Here is a 17,125-nt window from a genome sequence, read left to right as displayed (position 1 = left end):
CAGTTAATTCGGAAACTAGGGTCCTGAACTTAAGGAAAGGTAACTTCGACGGTATGAGGCGTGAATCGGCTAGAATAGAATGGGAATGGATACTTAAAGGGTTGACGGTGGATAAGCAATGGCAAACATTTAAAGATCACATGGATGAACTTCAGCAACTGTACATCCCTGTCTGGAGTAAAAATAAAACGGGGAAGGTGGCTCAACCGTGGCTAACAAGGGAAATTAAGGACAGTGTTAAAACCAAGGAAGAGGCATATAAATTGGCTAAAAAAAAGCAACAAACCTGAGGACTGGGAGAAATTTAGAATTCAACAGAGGAAGACTAAGGGTTTAATTAAGAGGGAGAAAATAGAGTACGAGAGGAAGCTTGCAGGGAACATAAAAACTGACTGCAAAAGCTTCTATAAATATGTGAAGAGAAAAAGATTAGTCAAGACAAACATAGGTCCCTTGCAGTCGGAGTCAGATGAATTTATAATGGGGAATAAAGAAATGGCAGACCGGTTGAACAAATACTTCGGTTCTGTCTTCACAAAGGAAGACACAACTAACCTTCCGATTGTACTAGGGGACAGTAGGTCTAGTGAGAAGGAGGTACTGAAGGATATCCTTATTAGGCGGTTAATTGTGTTAGGGAAATTGATGGGATTGAAGGCTGATAAATCCCTAGGGCCTGATAGTCTGCATCTCAGAGTACTTAAGGAAGTGGCCCTAGAAATAGTGGATGCATTGGTGATCATTTTCCAACAGTCTATCGACTCTGGACCAGTACCTATGGACTGGAGGGTAGCTAATGTAACACCACTTTTTAAAAAAGGAGGGAGAGAGAAAACGGGTAATTATAGACCGGTTAGCCTGACATCAGTAGTGGGGAAAATGTTGGAATCAATCATTAAGGATGAAATAACAGCGCATTTGGAAAGCAGTGACAGGATCGGACCAAGTCAGCATGGATTTATGAAGGGGAAATCATGCTTGACGAATCTTCTGGAATTTTTTGAGGATGTAACTAGCAGAGTGGACAAGGGAGAACCAGTGGATGTGGTGTAGTTGACTTTCAAAAGGCTTTTGACAAGGCCCCACACAAGAGATTGGTGTGCAAAATCAAAGCACATGGTATTGGGAGTAATGTACTGACGTGGACAGAGAACTGCTTGGCAGACAGGAAGCAGAGAGTCGGGATAAACGGGTCCTTTTCAGAATGGCAGGCAGTGACTAGTGGAGTGCCGCAGGGCTCAGTGCTGGGACCCCAGCTCTTTACAATATATATTAATGATTTAGATGAAGGAATTGAGTGTAATATCTCCAAGTTTGCGGATGACACTAAACTGGGTGGCGGTGTGAGCTGTGAGGAGGATGCTAAGAGGCTGCAGGGTGACTTGGACAGGTTAGGTGAGTGGGCAAAAGCATGGCAGATTTACTGGAATTCTTTGAGGATATAACGAGCATGGTGGATAGAGGTGCACCGATGGATGTGGTGTATTTAGATTTCCAAAAGGCATTCGATAAGGTGGCACACAAAAGGCTACTGCAGAAGATAAAGGTACGCGGAGTCAGAGGAAATGTATTAGCATGGATAGAGAATTGGCTGGCTAACAGAAAGCAGAGAGTCGGGATAAATGGGTCCTTTTCGGGTTGGAAATCGGTGGTTAGTGGTGTGCCACAGGGATCGGTGCTGGGACCACAACTGTTTACAATATACATAGATGACCTGGAAGAGGGAACAGAGTGTAGTGTAACAAAATTTGCAGATGACACAAAGATTAGTGGGAAAGTGGGTTGTGTAGAGGACACTTAGAGGCTGCAAAGAGATTTAGATAGGTTAAGCGAATGGGCTAAGGTTTGGCAGATAGAATACAATGTCGGAAAATGTGAGGTCATCCACCTTGGAAAAAAAACAGTAAAAGGGAATATTATTTGAATGGGGAGAAATTACAACATGCTGCGGTGCAGAGGGACCTGGGGGTCCTTGTGCATGAATCCCAAAAAGTTAGTTTGCAGGTGCAGCAGGTAATCAGGAAGGCGAATGGAATGTTGGCCTTCATTGCGAGAGGGATGGAGTACAAAAGCAGGGAGGTCCTGCTGCAACTGTACAGGGTATTGGTGAGGCCGCACCTGGAGTACTGTATGCAGTTTTGGTCACCTTACTTAAGGAAGGATATACTAGCTTTGGAGGGGGTACAGAGACGATTCACTAGGCTGATTCCATGGAGATGAGAGGGTTACCTTATGATGATAGATTGAGTAGACTGGGTCTTTACTCGTTGGAGTTCAGAAGGTTGAGGGGTGATCTTATAGAAACATTTAAAATAATGAAAGGGATAGACAAGATAGAGGTAGAGAGGTTGTTTCCACTGGTCGGGGAGACTAGAACTAGGGGGCACAGCCTCAAAATATGGGGGAACCAATTTAAAACCAGTTGAGAAGGAATTTCTTCTCCCAGAGGGTTGTGAATCTGTGGAATTCTCTGCCCAGGGAAGCAGTTGAGGCTAGCTCATTGAATGTATTCAAATCACAGATAGATAGATTTTTAACCAATAAGGGAATTAAGGGTTATGGGGAGCGGACGGGTAAGTGGAGCTGAGACCACGGCCAGATCAGTCATGATCTGAATGGCGGAACAGGTTCGAGGGGCTAGATAGAAACATAGAAACATAGAAAATAGGTGCAGGAGTAGGCCATTCGGCCCTTCTAGCCTGCACCGCCATTCAATGAGTTCATGGCTGAACATTCAACTTCAGTACCCCATTCCTGCTTTCTCGCCATACTCCTTGATCCCCCTAGTAGTAAGGACCTCATCTAACTCCTTTTTGAATATATTTAGTGAATTGGCCTCAACAACTTTCTGTGGTAGAGAATTCCACAGGTTCACCACTCTCTGGGTGAAGAAGTTCCTCCGCATCTCGGTCCTAAATGGCTTACCCCTTATCCTTAGACTGTGACCTCTGGTTCTGGACTTCCCCAACATTGGGAACATTCTTCCTGCATCTAACCTGTCTAACCCCGTCAGAATTTTAAATGTTCCTATGAGGTCCCCTCTCATTCTTCTGAACTCCAGTGAATACAAGCCCAGTTGATCCAGTCTTTCTTGATAGGTCAGTCCCGCCATCCCGGGAATCAGTCTGGTGAACCTTCGCTGCACTCCCTCAATAGCAAGAATGTCCTTCCTCAGGTTAGGAGACCAAAACTGTACACAATACTCCAGGTGTGGCCTCACCAATGCCCTGTACATCTGTAGCAACACATCCCTGCCCCTGTACTCAAATCCCCTTGCTATGAAGGCCAACATGCCATTTGCTTTCTTAACCGCCTGCTGCACCTGCATGCCAACCTTCAATGACTGATGTACCATGACACCCAGGTCTCTTTGCACCTCCCCTTTTCCTAATCTGTCACCATTCAGATAATAGTCTGTCTCTCTGTTTTTACCACCAAAGTGGATAACCTCACATTTATCCACATTATACTTCATCTGCCATGCATTTGCCCACTCACCTAACCTATCCAAGTCGCTCTGCAGCCTCACAGCATCCTCCTCGCAGCTCACACTGCCACCCAACTTAGTGTCATCCGCAAATTTGGAGATACTACATTTAATCCCCTCATCTAAATCATTAATGTACAGTGTAAACAGCTGGGGCCCCAGCACAGAACCTTGCGGTACCCCACTAGTCACTGCCTGCCATTCTGAAAAGTACCCATTTACTCCTACTCTTTGCTTCCTGTCTGACAACCAGTTCTCAATCCATGTCAGTACACTACCCCCTCTAACTTTGCACATCAATCTCTTGTGTGGGACCTTGTCGAACGCCTTCTGAAAGTCCAAATATACCACATCAACTGGTTCTCCCTTATCCACTCTACTGGAAACATCCTCAAAAAATTCCAGAAGATTTGTCAAGCATGATTTCCCTTTCACAAATCCATGCTGACTTGGACCTATCATGTCACCTCTTTCCAAATGCACTGCTATGACATCCTTAATAATTGATTCCATCATTTTACCCACTACCGATGTCAGGCTGACCGGTCTATAATTCCCTGTTTTCTCTCTCCCTCCTTTTTTAAAAAGTGGGGTTACATTGGCTACCCTCCACTCCATAGGAACTGATCCAGAGTCAATGGAATGTTGGAAAATGACTGTCAACGCATCCACTATTTCCAAGGCCACCTCCTTAAGTACTCTGGGATGCAGTCCATCAGGCCCTGGGGATTTATCGGCCTTCAATCCCATCAATTTCCCCAACACAATTTCCCGGCTAATAAGGATTTCCCTCAGTTCCTCCTCCTTACTAGACCCCCCGACCCCTTTTATAACTGGAAGGTTGTTTGTGTCCTCATCAATGAATACTGAACCAAAGTACTTGTTCAATTGGTCCGCCATTTCTTTGTTCCCCGTTATGACTTCCCCTGATTCTGATTGCAGCGGACCTACGTTTGTCTTTACCAACCTTTTTCTCTTTACATATCTGTAGAAACTTTTGCAATCCGTCTTAATGTTCCCTGCAAGCTTCTTCTCATACTCCATTTTCCCTGCCCTAATCAAACCCTTTGTCCTCCTCTGCTGAGTTCTAAATTTCTCCCAGTCCCCAGGTTCGCTGCTATTTCTGGCCAATTTGTATGCCACTTCCTTGGCTTTAATACTATCCCTGATTTCCCTTGATAGCCACGGTTGAGCCACCTTCCCTTTTTTATTTTTATGCCAGACAGGAATGTACAATTGTTGTAGTTCATCCATGCGGTCTCTAAATGTCTGCCATTGCCCATCCACAGTCAACCCCTTAAGTATCATTCGCCAATCCATCCCAGCCAATTCAAAGTTAGCCTTCTTTAAGTTCTGGACCATGGTCTCTGAATTAACTGTTTCATTCTCCATCCCAATGCAGAATTCCACCATATTATGGTCACTCTTCCCCAAGGGGCCTCGCACAACGAGATTGCTAATTAATCCTCTCTCATTACATAACACCCAGTCTAAGATGGCCTCCCCCCTAGTTGGTTCCTCGACATATTGGTCTAAAAAACCATCCCTTATGCACTCCAGAAAATCCTCCTCCACCGTATTGCTTCCAGTTTGGTTAGCCCAATCTATGTGCATATTAAAGTCACCCATTATAACTGCTGCACCTTTATTGCACGCACCCCTAATTTCATGTTTGATGCCCTCCCCAACATCACTACTACTGTTTGGAGGTCTGTACACAACTCCCACTAACGTTTTTTGCCCTTTGGTGTTCTGCAGCTCTACCCATATAGATTCCACATCATCCAAGCTAATGTCCTTCCTAACTATTGCCTTAATCTCCTCCTTAACCAGCAATGCTACCCCACCTCCTTTTCCTTTTATTCTATCCTTCCTGAATGTTGAATACCCCTGGATGTTGAGTTCCCAGCCCTGATCATCCTGGAGCCACGTCTCCGTAATCCCAATCACATCATATTTGTTAACATCTATTTGCACAGTTAATTCATCCACCTTATTGCGGATACTCCTTGCATTAAGACACAAAGCCTTTAGGCTTGTTTTTTTAACACCCTCTGTCCTTTTAGAATTTTGCTGTACAATGGCCCTTTTTGTTCTTTGCCTTGGGTTTCTCTGCCCTCCACTTTTCCTCATCTCCTTTCTGTCTTTTGTTTTTGCCTCCTTTTTGTTTCCCTCTATCTCCCTGCATTGGTTCCCATCCCCCTGCCATATTAGTTTAACTCCTCCCCAACAGCACTAGCAAACACTCCCCCGAGGACATTGGTTCCGATTCTGCCCAGGTGCAGACCGTCCGGATTGTACTGGTCCCACCTCCCCCAGAACCGGTTCCAATGCCCCAGGAATTTGAATCCCTCCCTGCTGCACCATTGCTCAAGCCACGTATTCATCTGAGCTATCCTGCGATTCCTACTCTGACTAGCACGTGGCACTGGTAGCAATCCCGAGATTACTACTTTTGAGGTCCTACTTTTTAATTTAGCTCCTAGCTCCTTAAATTCATTTCGTAGGAACTCATTCCTTTTTTTACCTATGTCATTGGTACCAACGTGCACCACGACAACTGGCTGTTCTCCCTCCCTTTTTAGAATGTCCTAATTCTTATGTTCTTATGCAGTATAATGTGGATAAATGTTAAGTTATCCACTTTGGGGGCAAAAACACGAAGGCAGAATATTATCTGAATGGCGCCAGATTAGGAAAAGGGGAGGTGCAACGAGATCTGGGTGTCATGGTTCATCAGTCATTGAAAGTTGGCATGCAGGTTCAGCAGGCGGTGAAGAAGGCAAATGGTATGTTGGCCTTCATAGCTAGGGGATCTGAGTATCGGAGTAGGGAGATCTTACTGCAGTTGTACAGGGCCTTGGTGAGACCTCACCTGGAATATTGTGTTCAGTTTTGGTCTCCTAATCTGAGGAAGGACGTTCTTGCTATTGAGGGAGTGCAGCGAAGGTTCACCAGACTGATTCCAGGAATGGCTGGACTGACATATGAGGAGAGACTGGATCAACTGGGCCTTTATACACTGGAGTTTAGAAGGATGAGAGGGGATCTCATAGAAACATATAAGATTCTGACGGGACTGGACAGGTTAGATGCGGGAAGAATGTTCCCAATGTTGGGAAAGTCCAGAACCAGGGGACACAGTCTTAGGATAAGAGGTAGGCCATTTAGGACTGAGATGAGGAGAAACTTCTTCACTCAAAGTTGTTAACCTGTGGAATTCCCTGCCGCAGAGAGTTGTTTTTGCCAGTTCATTGGATATATTCAAGAGGGAATTAGATATGGCCCTTACAGCTCAGGGGATCAAAGGGTATGGAGAGAAAGCAGGAAAGGGATACTGAGGGAATGATCAGCCATGAGCTTATTGAATGGTGGTGCAGACTCGAAGGGCCGAATGGCCTAGTCCTGCACCTATTTTCTATGTTTCTATGTTTCTCAGAGAGCAAAGATGAGGGCTGTACCGGGGTAATGGCCAGGGTGAGAGAGAGTAATGGTTTAATAGGGACTACGGCATCAAAGGTGGTCGTGAGGGCATGGCGGAGCAGAAATGGCTTGGTGAATGGAGGGCCAAAGGCTGGATAGTTTAGATTTTGTAAGTTCAGTCGTAGAAGAATTGGGAGAGAGATTTTTCCAGGGATAGACACAGAAGGAAGTAGGGGGGGTGCGGAGGGGAGGGGGATTGTGAGTGGAGAGCTATCCTTGGCCCCCTCCTATTTCTCATTTACATGCTGCCCCTCGGGAACATCATCCGAAAACATAATGTCAGGTTCCACATATACGCTGACAACACCCAGCTCTACCTCACCACCACCCCTCGCGACCCTTCCACTGCCTCTGTGGCGTCAGACTTCTTGTCTGCTTTCTAGTCTGAATGAGCTGACATTTCCTCCATTTAAACATTGGTAAGACTGAAGCCATTTTCTTCGACCCCCCCACTACAAACTCCATTCCCTTGTCACCGACTCCATCCCTCTCCCTATCCACTGTTATCAGGCTAAACCTGACTGTTTGCATCCTCTGCAACCTATTTGAACCCGAGTTGAGTTTCTGACCTCATATCTTCCCCATCACAAAGACCACCTATTTCTACCTCTGTAACATCACCAGTCTCCATCCCTGCCTCAGCTCATCTGCTGCTGAAACCCTCATCCAAGCTTTTGTTATCTCCAGACTGAACTATTCCAACACTGGCCGGCCTCCCACTTTGCATCTTCCATAAACATCCAAACCTCTGCTGCCATATCCTAACTTGCACTGAGTCCCGTACTCCCATCACCCCCCTGTGCTCGCTAACCTACAATGGCTCCCGATCCACCAAGGCTTTGATTTTAACATTCCCATCCTCATGTTCAAATCCCTCACCAACTCTATAACCTCCTCCAGCCCTACAACCCTCTGAGAAATCTGCATTCCTCCAATCCTAGCCCTTGCGTATTTCTGATTTTCTTCACCCCACCATTGGCTATGTCTTCAGCTGCCTAGGCTCTACGCTTTGGAAGTCCCTCCCTATCACTCTCCACCTTCCCCTCTTCCTTTAAGATGCTCCTTTAAACCTCTCACTTTGACCATGCTTTTAGTCACCTGTCTCCTTCTCTGGCTCTGTGTCCATTTTGTCTGATAACGCTCCTGTTAAGCTCCTTGGGGCTATGTTAAAGATGCTATATCAATGCAAGTTGTACTTGTAGTCCATGCCTTAGTGAAACTTTAAACCAGGCTAATTATGAATGCTCCCTTTCTTTTTCTGAATAGTGCAGATGTATTTTTAACGTTGTTACTATCGAGTACAGTGTGGATCCATGAGTTTATGTAAAGAGGCCAGTTAATAAAAACAAACCATTCTTTATGCAGAGTACTGTGGCTGGTCAGTGAGAATACACACAGCGTACGTGCAAGTGCAAGCTTGGTGAAAGGTTTACAAAGCATGTGGCCAAATGCTAGCACAGTGAGAGGCACAAGTGAATCGATCACACAGTGTGTATTGAGCACTATTATCAACAATTTAGAGGAGCTTTACACAAGGTTTCTGTTAATTTTTTTTGTAGCTGTGAGGCTCCACAAATGAGGATTAGCAAACTGGTTGGTGCGGATTTTCAGCTTTAATGGTGTTTCGATATTCGACCTCCATCTTTCAGCAGTCCAAATCAATCAAAAGCTCTCATTAAATTACTATTTTGTGGAAAGCGATAAAATGTCATATTTGATAAAAAGCTAAGCATGGCTGCTCATTCTGGCTTAAACATCATGCCAATAAAATACAGCATGCATCACTATTTGTTTGAACAGAATATGGCCTGTTAAGCGCTACGAGCAAGAAAGGACTGTGCGCATCACTGGAACAAGCCAGTAGGGTCGTGACTGATAGCAGGACAAACCAGCTGTTTTCACATGTTGCGAAATAATCTTTAAAAGTATATAAGTATGCATCCTACTGGAAAAATAGACACATTTGGCCCGTTTCCATCCAGGTCCAATTGTGGAATCAACACACACCACCTAACATACAACAATCATTCAACTATAACTGGTACTACATTTCCAGTCTCAGTCAGGGAGCTCCCTGGATGGCTGGTGTGAGAATGGGAGGAAAAATGTCACCTTGGTGCCTTTGAGGACATTCTGCTGAGGTTGCAGACTGAGGCATATTGTTGGAGCAGTACAGAGGGAGCTGTATTCTTGCATAGAATTACATAGAATCTACAGCACAGAAATAGGCCATTCGGCCCAACTGGTCCATGCCGTTGTTTATGCTCCACATGAGCCTCCTCCCACCCTATTTCATCTAACAATCAGCAAATTCCCTTCTCCCTCATGTACTTATCCAACAGCCTCTTAAATACATCTGTGCTATTCGCTTAAACCACTCCATGCAAGTTCCATATTCTAACCACTCTCTAGGTATTCTGTATCTAACCCGTGCTGTACCTGCCCTGGGAGTGTTTGATGGGACAGTGTAGAGGGAGCTTTACTCTGTATCTAACCCGTGCTGTACCTGCCCTGGGAGTGCTTGATGCTGACACCGATCCTCAATTGGAATAGGAAACAAACATACACATAACATATATTGGAAGGGTGTCAGTTTGGGTTCTCTGATTCCTTGTGCAGCGTTATCTATACAGACTATGCCAACAGGAGTTATGTACAGCATGGGAGGGGGGGTCACAATAGAAGAGAAAAGTTACTTTGATCTACTTGCCATCCCCCACCTCCGGTACAATGGCACTGAGGTCAAAGATAGCAGTTCCACTGTTTTGTGCCTATCAGATAATTCAGCACAGATGAAGCCGAGACTTGCGGTCTGTGTGGCTCCTCCACTTACTGCCTTAATCAGGCTCGACAGTAATGCAAAGCATGATTCTTTGTGTCAACCCCTAAGAGGCAGCCAGAGATGAGCACACTTTAATAGCGGCAGAGGCATCGTCAGAGCAGGATCTGGTAGGTGGTTAGGTACTGAGAGTAAGGGTGACCTTTATGGTAAATGAGTAATACAAGGACGGGCAGCAACGCATTTCTGAAATGCTACCTCATATCAAACACGCTAACACTACTGAAAACACCCACCAGACAAATGGGATTTTTTTTCCTATTTCTTTTTCATTGGGACCAGTTTCAACATAGGTTTACCAACCAACTCTTTAATTGCTTTGCCCCTTTTAAGTCTCTCTAGACACACCTCAATGCCTGGCTGATAGGCAGAGGGCAGACAACTTCCAGCTTTGCAACGACGTGTGCGACAGGAGGAAGTGACGCCTGTCAATCATTTTTCTTCCCTTCTCACGTGACAGGAACCTGAATACCTTCAACAGCTCTTATAGAAACATAGAAAATAGGCGCAGGAGTAGGCCATTTGGCCCTTTGAGCCTGCATCGTCATTCAATATGATCATGGCTGATCATGCAACTTCAGTACCCCATTCCTGCTTTCTCTCCATACTCTTTGATCCCTTTAGCCGTAAGGGCCACATCTAATTCCCTCTTGAATATATCCAACGAACTGGACTCAACAACTTTCTGTGGTAGAGAATTCCATAGGTTCACCACTCTCTGGGTGAAAAAGTTTCTCCTCATCTCGGTCCTAGATGGCTTACCCCTTATCCTTAGACTGTGACCCCTGGTTCTGGACTTCCCCAACATCGGGAACACTGTTCCTGCATCTAACCTGTCCAGTCCCGTCATAATGTTATATGCTTTGGAAAATATGGTTTACAAAAAACATTATTACAAGGTGAAAGGCCAAGAGCACCGTGCAGCTATCACCAAGGGCAGAAATAAGAAAATCGTGACTTGATAATAATGAGCTTGGGTATTAGAAGTTTGTCGATTGCAGGCAGAAGCATAGAGTGAGGGATGTGTGGAGTTCCACAGTTTAGATGAACAGGGAGCATTTTTATTTCATTATTCAATGATACAATCTAGGCTGGGAATACACTGAGGGGGGATGATTCCTTTGGTCGTTATTTTTATTGAAATTGGAAAGACATTTGATGCAAAGAGGTACTGGTGACAATAGTCCCATTTTGTGGAAATAGTTTTCAGCTCCTTAAATTGCCTGGATGTGCAGCAGCTCCAATATATATATGCTTTGGGAGCCTAGTGTCAGCATCAAACACTCCCTAGTCAGGTACAGCAGAGGAAGATACAGACGAAGAGTTAGCCCTACAATATTGCTCATCTCCAGCTCCAAAAGCAAACCCCTACTGCACCACATTTAATACAATTGTTCAAAATTGTGAAGCTTTTCCATTGGCAGGAAGGTTAATAACTAGAGGGCGTAGATTTTAGGTTAAGAAAAAAAACAGAGGTATCATGAGGAAACATTTGTTTACTCAACGTGTTGTTGTGAAATGGAATGCACTGCCTGAAAGGGTGGTGGAAGCAGATTCAATCAGAATTTTCAAAAGAGAGTTGAATAAAAGGAAAAGAAAATGACAGGGTTATGGGGAAAGAGCAGGGGAGTGGGACTAATTGGGTAGCTCTACCAAAGAGAGGCACAATGCGCTGAATGGCCTCCTTCTGTGTTGAAGATTCTATGACTTCCTGCAGCGATGTTATAGCTTCTACTATTGAGAATGCCACTTTGGTGCCACTTGGCACTGTAGGTCCAAGATTATGAACGCAGGTTCCGGAGGTGAAAAGTCATTGTCTAACTCACTGTGTCAAACAGGCCCCCTTACAAGAAAATCTGCTCATACTGGCAGCTGCACTGAGCTCAACAAATAACTGAAATCATCAGAAATCACCATCCTTTGGAGTTCAGCCCATGAATTATACTGCCAGTTTCCAAATAGGCTGCATTTTTACAGCTTATAACACACCCAGTCTGTGGTTCCACACAGAAAACAATTGCACGCAATCAGGAATCAGTATAAAGTGAGGATTAACGAACCAAATCACTACTTCCTCATTTACCTCAGTTCTTCTACTTTTTACAGCCATGGTGGTGTCTAGCATTGTGGCTTGGTTGTCACCTACGTTTCTGAAAATAAAGCAAACTCTTTTTAAATGGCCAGTTCAAAAGTGGCATGGTGCAGGAGTAGCAGGGTGGGGGGAAGCAGGGGAGAGCACGGAAATAATTAAACCCTAGGGAATCTCCCCACCTTCTAACTAGTCAGTTTGGACTGCTGATCTTTGCTCTCTGCCTACTCCTTGATGGTATGGATGACATCATTAGATACCAAACAAATATTCCTCCCACTGTGCTTCCCAGTTTTTATACAGACTCGATATGAACACTTGAACTCAACTAATGGGATTGATGGAAACTGGTCAGGTGAAAAGTTAAAAGTGAGCCGGTTATTTATCTGCTCAGATCCAGAACATTTCTGATATTAACCTGCTGGGTTTTCCAGGTGGATGTGATGCCGACCTAAAGCAGGCGGGAGGCTTGTGCTTACACAAATCGTCAATGGGACCCCAATGCAATTTTAACCAGGCCTGGAGCGGAGAAGCCACCGTGGCTCTCCCACTCGGCAGCAGCAGCAGATCTGACGATAGAAGAGGCCCCTCTGGTAAGTTTAACACTTTCCTTTATGGGGCCAGGAGGGTCAGGGCTCCTCCGAGCCCCACAAGGAAAGTTGTAACCTCCCTCATTTCCCTCCCATGAGACACCCCTCCCCACCATTTACCTGGAAACCAAGCACCGCTCTCTGCACTTTCTTCATGTGGGATTGAAATCAGGCCCAGTGGTTTAAACCACGGTGGTCTCTCGCTGCCTCCGTCAGGCAGGAAATCAACTCGCCGGCAAGAAACTCGTTCCAGGTTAAAGTCCGCCCCAAAATGTCCATTCCTAAAACCAATTCTTAATGTGCGTTTTAAGTAAGTATGGATTATAAAACTAAAGGGTTCATTAAAATTATCTGCAAGAATGATGTTGGATTAGGAAACTCCAAAAACCTTGTCAACACTTGTGGTAAAATGACACTGTGCAATGCCAATGTGTTAAATGTGTTTCTTAAATGTGTTCCTAACCTGGGTTAAAATAGTGAACAAAGGCATTGTATCTGAATGAGTAATGTGCATATACACTAATATTGCACAGTGTGATTTTATCCCAATATCGGTCTGAGGACTGGATTGCATAGTAGATTAGATTCTGGCCTTTCAATTCTGAGTCCAAATTCAGTCAAGACATGGGCTGAAGGTCTCCTCTCTTGGATAGCTTTACAGATTCAATGTGAAATGACTTTGGATAGCCACAAAGCAGCATAAAACTGCTCCTGATTAGGAACTTTCCACATCCCCTCCTGAAGTTGTTGACTCCAATAACTGTCCCAAGTGCTCATTCTTCAATTGTCAGTCTCGACAGGGAGTAACCATTCCCCCATGGAGGGTATCACTGCTAAAACTCAATCCTTTCCTCACCCGAAATCCAGAGGCATGCACAATTCAGCAGGAGTCAAGAGACAGCGATCAGAAGTGGGAACCCTGGCTGCTTTTTCTCCTCCCCAGCCAAGGGATGCTCAAAACAGCTCTGGTATCCTGGCCAGCCCCAGATAACCCAGCCCAGGCTGTGGGTCAGAGCTGGGAGCTTCCTGGTCTTTATGGCTCAGTTAATCACCTAACTGCAGAGTCTGGCTAAGCTCGATGAACCATCGGGGGGGAGCCATCTCTGAATTTTTATGCACGTTCACCCTTTACATAAATAGTAGTTTCCATGAGGAAAGCACACCCTAAGGTGTTGCTGCAGAAACTTGAGCAAAGTGTCACAGCAGAGGATTCTAGAGCTCCTGTAAAGTCACAGATAAAAGCTGTTCACATGGAACTGATGATCCATTTTTCTTGCCACAGGACACTGTCTGTTTGTCCTTTGGAAATCAACCACCTTCCAACGAGCTGAAAATATTGAGAAGCGAAGAATCCCCATCCAGTATTTGCAGTTCAGAGACTGCATTAGCAGCAGGTGAGTGTCTGCCTCTCACGGGTCTGACCATTTTTCACATTCCCTGTTCTCCCCGACTATATAAATACAAGTTGTTGTTGTTGCTACTGCCTCTTATCATTTCTCTGTGCTCTCCACATACAAAAGGGACCATTCAGAACACATGCAACACGCCAGCGTCTCAAGCACTTCTGTTCTCTGGCAGTCAGGATCCTTTGGTGAGAGAAATTCTGAGGGATCGCGTTGGTGGTGCCTGCCAAGACCAAGGTGCCTCTATTGATTCTCAGGAAAGCAGCCAGGTGTGCAATCCAGAATACACAGAAGCGTTACTCTGTGGTTGCCAGGAAACAAACCAGCCCGCTATTGTGGTGAATAGAGGGACGTTGGACAGTCACATGGCTCTGCACTCGGTGCAGGAGCAAGGTGCAGCAGAGTGCACTGTAACAGGAAGCAAAGGCCTAGCCAACTGCAGCAGTGGTAATGATGATAAAAACCTTGAAGGGCTGGAATTTAATGAATCATCTCAAGAACAGGAAAAAGAGGAAAATGAGGAAATCACAGAAGTCCTAGCTGAAAAGTAAGGAAACTTAAAATATCTCCGACTTTTTTTTACAGGTATTGATTTAAACCTCATCTGCCATTCTGCCCACGAAGGTACTCAGCAATGTTGGATAATTACTTCGCAGCGTGAAAGGAAATTGTTATCCATTTACCATGTATGCAATAGCCTTGTTATTATGTTAATAGAGTTTATATAACAGTCAATAGATATTGGAGGAGCAGGTTAGATGACAGGAGTCTATTGCAATTATAAACCCTACTGCAAACTTGCTCTGTCATGGCTATATTTGTAGAATTCCTGTTTTTCAAATTTATTGTTTATAATTCAAATATCTCTGCTCTCAACCTTTAATAGGATGCTAAATCTTTGGCAAGATAACAATACCTTGTACCCTTCTGCAGCTACTCATCCTGATCATTCCTCTTTTAAAATCTAATTGAGTTTAATGGCCTCCTCCCACGGCTGAGCTGGTTAAGCTAGTGAGTAGTTGAGCTAGAGAACAGAACGGTCCCAGACTCTACAGTTAGGTGATCTTGGGTGAGATGGTGTTACAGGTGCTACAATTGCTGCATAGGTGCATGTGTGTGTCAGTGTGAGTGTGTCAGTGTGTGAGTATGTCCATGTATGTGTGTCAGTGTGTGAGTGTCAATGTGTGAGTGTGTCAGTGTGAGTGAGTGTGTGAGTGAGTCAGTGTGAGTGTGTCAGTGTCAGTGTATGAGTGTGTCAGTGTCAGTGTATGAGTGTGTCGGTGAGTGTGTCAGTGTATCTGTGTCAGTGTATGAATGTGTCAGTGTGAGTGTGTCAGTGTATGAGTGTGTCCGTGTGTGTGTCAGTGTGTGAGTCAGTCAGTGTGTGTGTCAGTCAGTGTGTCAGTCAGTGTGTCAGTGTGAGTGTGAGTGTGTCAGTGTGTGAGTGTGAGTATCAGGGTGTGACTGTCAGTGTATGAGTGTGTCCGTGAGTGTCAGTGTATGTGTGTCGGTGTATGAATGTGTCAGTGTGAGTGTGTCAGTATGTGTGTGTGTCAGTCAGTGTATGAGTGTGTGACTGGAACATCTTGCACCCCTGACCTGTGAGAGAACAGCTCCACAGGTCGGCTACAAATGAGCTGGAACGGCATGTCACTACAACCTCCAGCGCGAGCTGCTCCAGGTATGCGACAGCTTCGAGGTGGGTGACTGGGTGACGTCATCAGGACCCAGGTCACTGTTTGGAGTGTGGGCAGGAGTATCGGCGGGGCCCTGGTAAAGCAGAGGAGCGGGAAGGTTGCGGCAGAGGTGCAGCGAGTGATCGAGGCGGAGGAGCGTTGAGGGATCGTAGCTGAGATTCGGTGGGTGATTATGGCGGAGGTTCGGCGAATGTTTGGTGTGGAGAGAGATCGTGGCGGAGGTGTGGCAAATGAGAGTACGGGGCCTAGAAGAGGCGAGGGCCCAGGGGCAGCATGGGTCAGCTCACACTGCGATATGTGTGCTCACTAGGTCCGTGTAGCAGAGCAGATCTCCAGTCGTCTTGGGTAATTGTTGCCACTAGATAAAGACCTAGCTCTGTCAAGCCCGTGTGGTGGCTGATGTGCAACGGTCACCACACGTTAAAAAAATACACACACAGGCATCTTCCACCCTTTCAACTGGAGTTCAGGACTGGAATATTGGGTCCATCATTGAAACAATTGTGAACTCATGTGGAAGCAAGTCATCCTCGTTCGAGGGACCAGCTATGATGATGGTGTGAGTGTGAGTGTGTGAGTGTCAGTCAGTGTCAGTGTGTGAGTGTCACTGTGTGAATGTCAGTCAGTGTGTGAGTGTCAGTGTGTGATTGTCAGTAAGTATGTCAGTTTGTGAGTGTCGGTCAGTGTATGAGTGTGTCAGTGAGTGCGTGTGTCAGTGTGTGAGTGTCAGTGAGTGAGTGTCAGTCAGTGTGTGAGTGTGTCAGTGAGTGAGTGTGTCAGTGAGTGAGTATGTCAGTCAGTATGTGCGTGTGTCAGTCAGTGTGTGAGTGTCAGTGTGTGAGTGTGTCAGTGAGTGCATGTGTGAGTGTCAGTGAGTGAGTATGTCAGTCAGTATGTACGTGTGTCAGTCAGTGTGTGTGTCAGTGTATGAGTGTGTCAGTCAGTATGTGCGTGTATCAGTCAGTGTGAGTGTCAGTGAGTGAGTATGTCAGTCAGTATGTGCGTGTGTCAGTGAGTGCATGTGTGAGTGTCAGTGAGTGCGTATGTGAGTCAGAATGTGCGTGTGTCAGTCAGTGTGAGTGTCAGTGAGTGAGTATGTCAGTCAGAATGTGCGTGTGTCAGTCAGTGTGAGTGTCAGTGAGTGAGTATGTCAGTCAGTGTGCGCGGATGGACATAGGGTGAAGGCAATGGCTTGGTTGCAATATCCCCAAGTTGAACAACCTGTCTATTCTCACTCTCGGCTCATAATTGAAGAATGGGCATTTGATGAAGTACCAGAGGGCCCAATAAATCTATCTTAACCAGAGGCAGAGGGGATGAAGTAGGAGGAGAAAAGAAAGTCGATTAATTTTACAATGTGCCCTACCAATAAGTCAGCTCACATATAGCTAAGTAGGCTGCAGATTTGGAAAGGGAACGGTTTAGCAACAGTAGGCAGGTAGACAAGTAGTAAAGAGTTTGAGCGTTCATTACTCTGTTTCCTTCAACTCTTGTCATTTATTATTTCTCCAATGCACTCTCATCCTGACTTTTTTGA

At 45.3% G+C, this 17,125-nt stretch overlaps 1 protein-coding gene across 1 annotated transcript in view; it reads left to right on the top strand.

Moving 5' to 3' along the window:
* LOC139234780 (PH and SEC7 domain-containing protein 2-like) overlaps window positions 1-17,125 on the top strand; it is a 65,358-nt gene that overhangs the window by 11,523 nt on the left and 36,710 nt on the right. Inside the window, exons 3-4 of the mRNA XM_070865471.1 lie at window positions 13,771-13,882; window positions 14,009-14,438. Of these exons, the coding sequence (XP_070721572.1) occupies window positions 13,771-13,882; window positions 14,009-14,438 (542 nt within the window). The remainder of the gene's footprint in view (window positions 1-13,770; window positions 13,883-14,008; window positions 14,439-17,125) is intronic.

Source organism: Pristiophorus japonicus, chromosome 22, assembly GCF_044704955.1.
Source record: "Pristiophorus japonicus isolate sPriJap1 chromosome 22, sPriJap1.hap1, whole genome shotgun sequence".
Taxonomy (NCBI): Eukaryota; Metazoa; Chordata; class Chondrichthyes; family Pristiophoridae; genus Pristiophorus; species Pristiophorus japonicus.
Note: the sequence above shows the minus strand (reverse complement) of the source record. Positions and strands in the feature narration are given on the sequence as shown.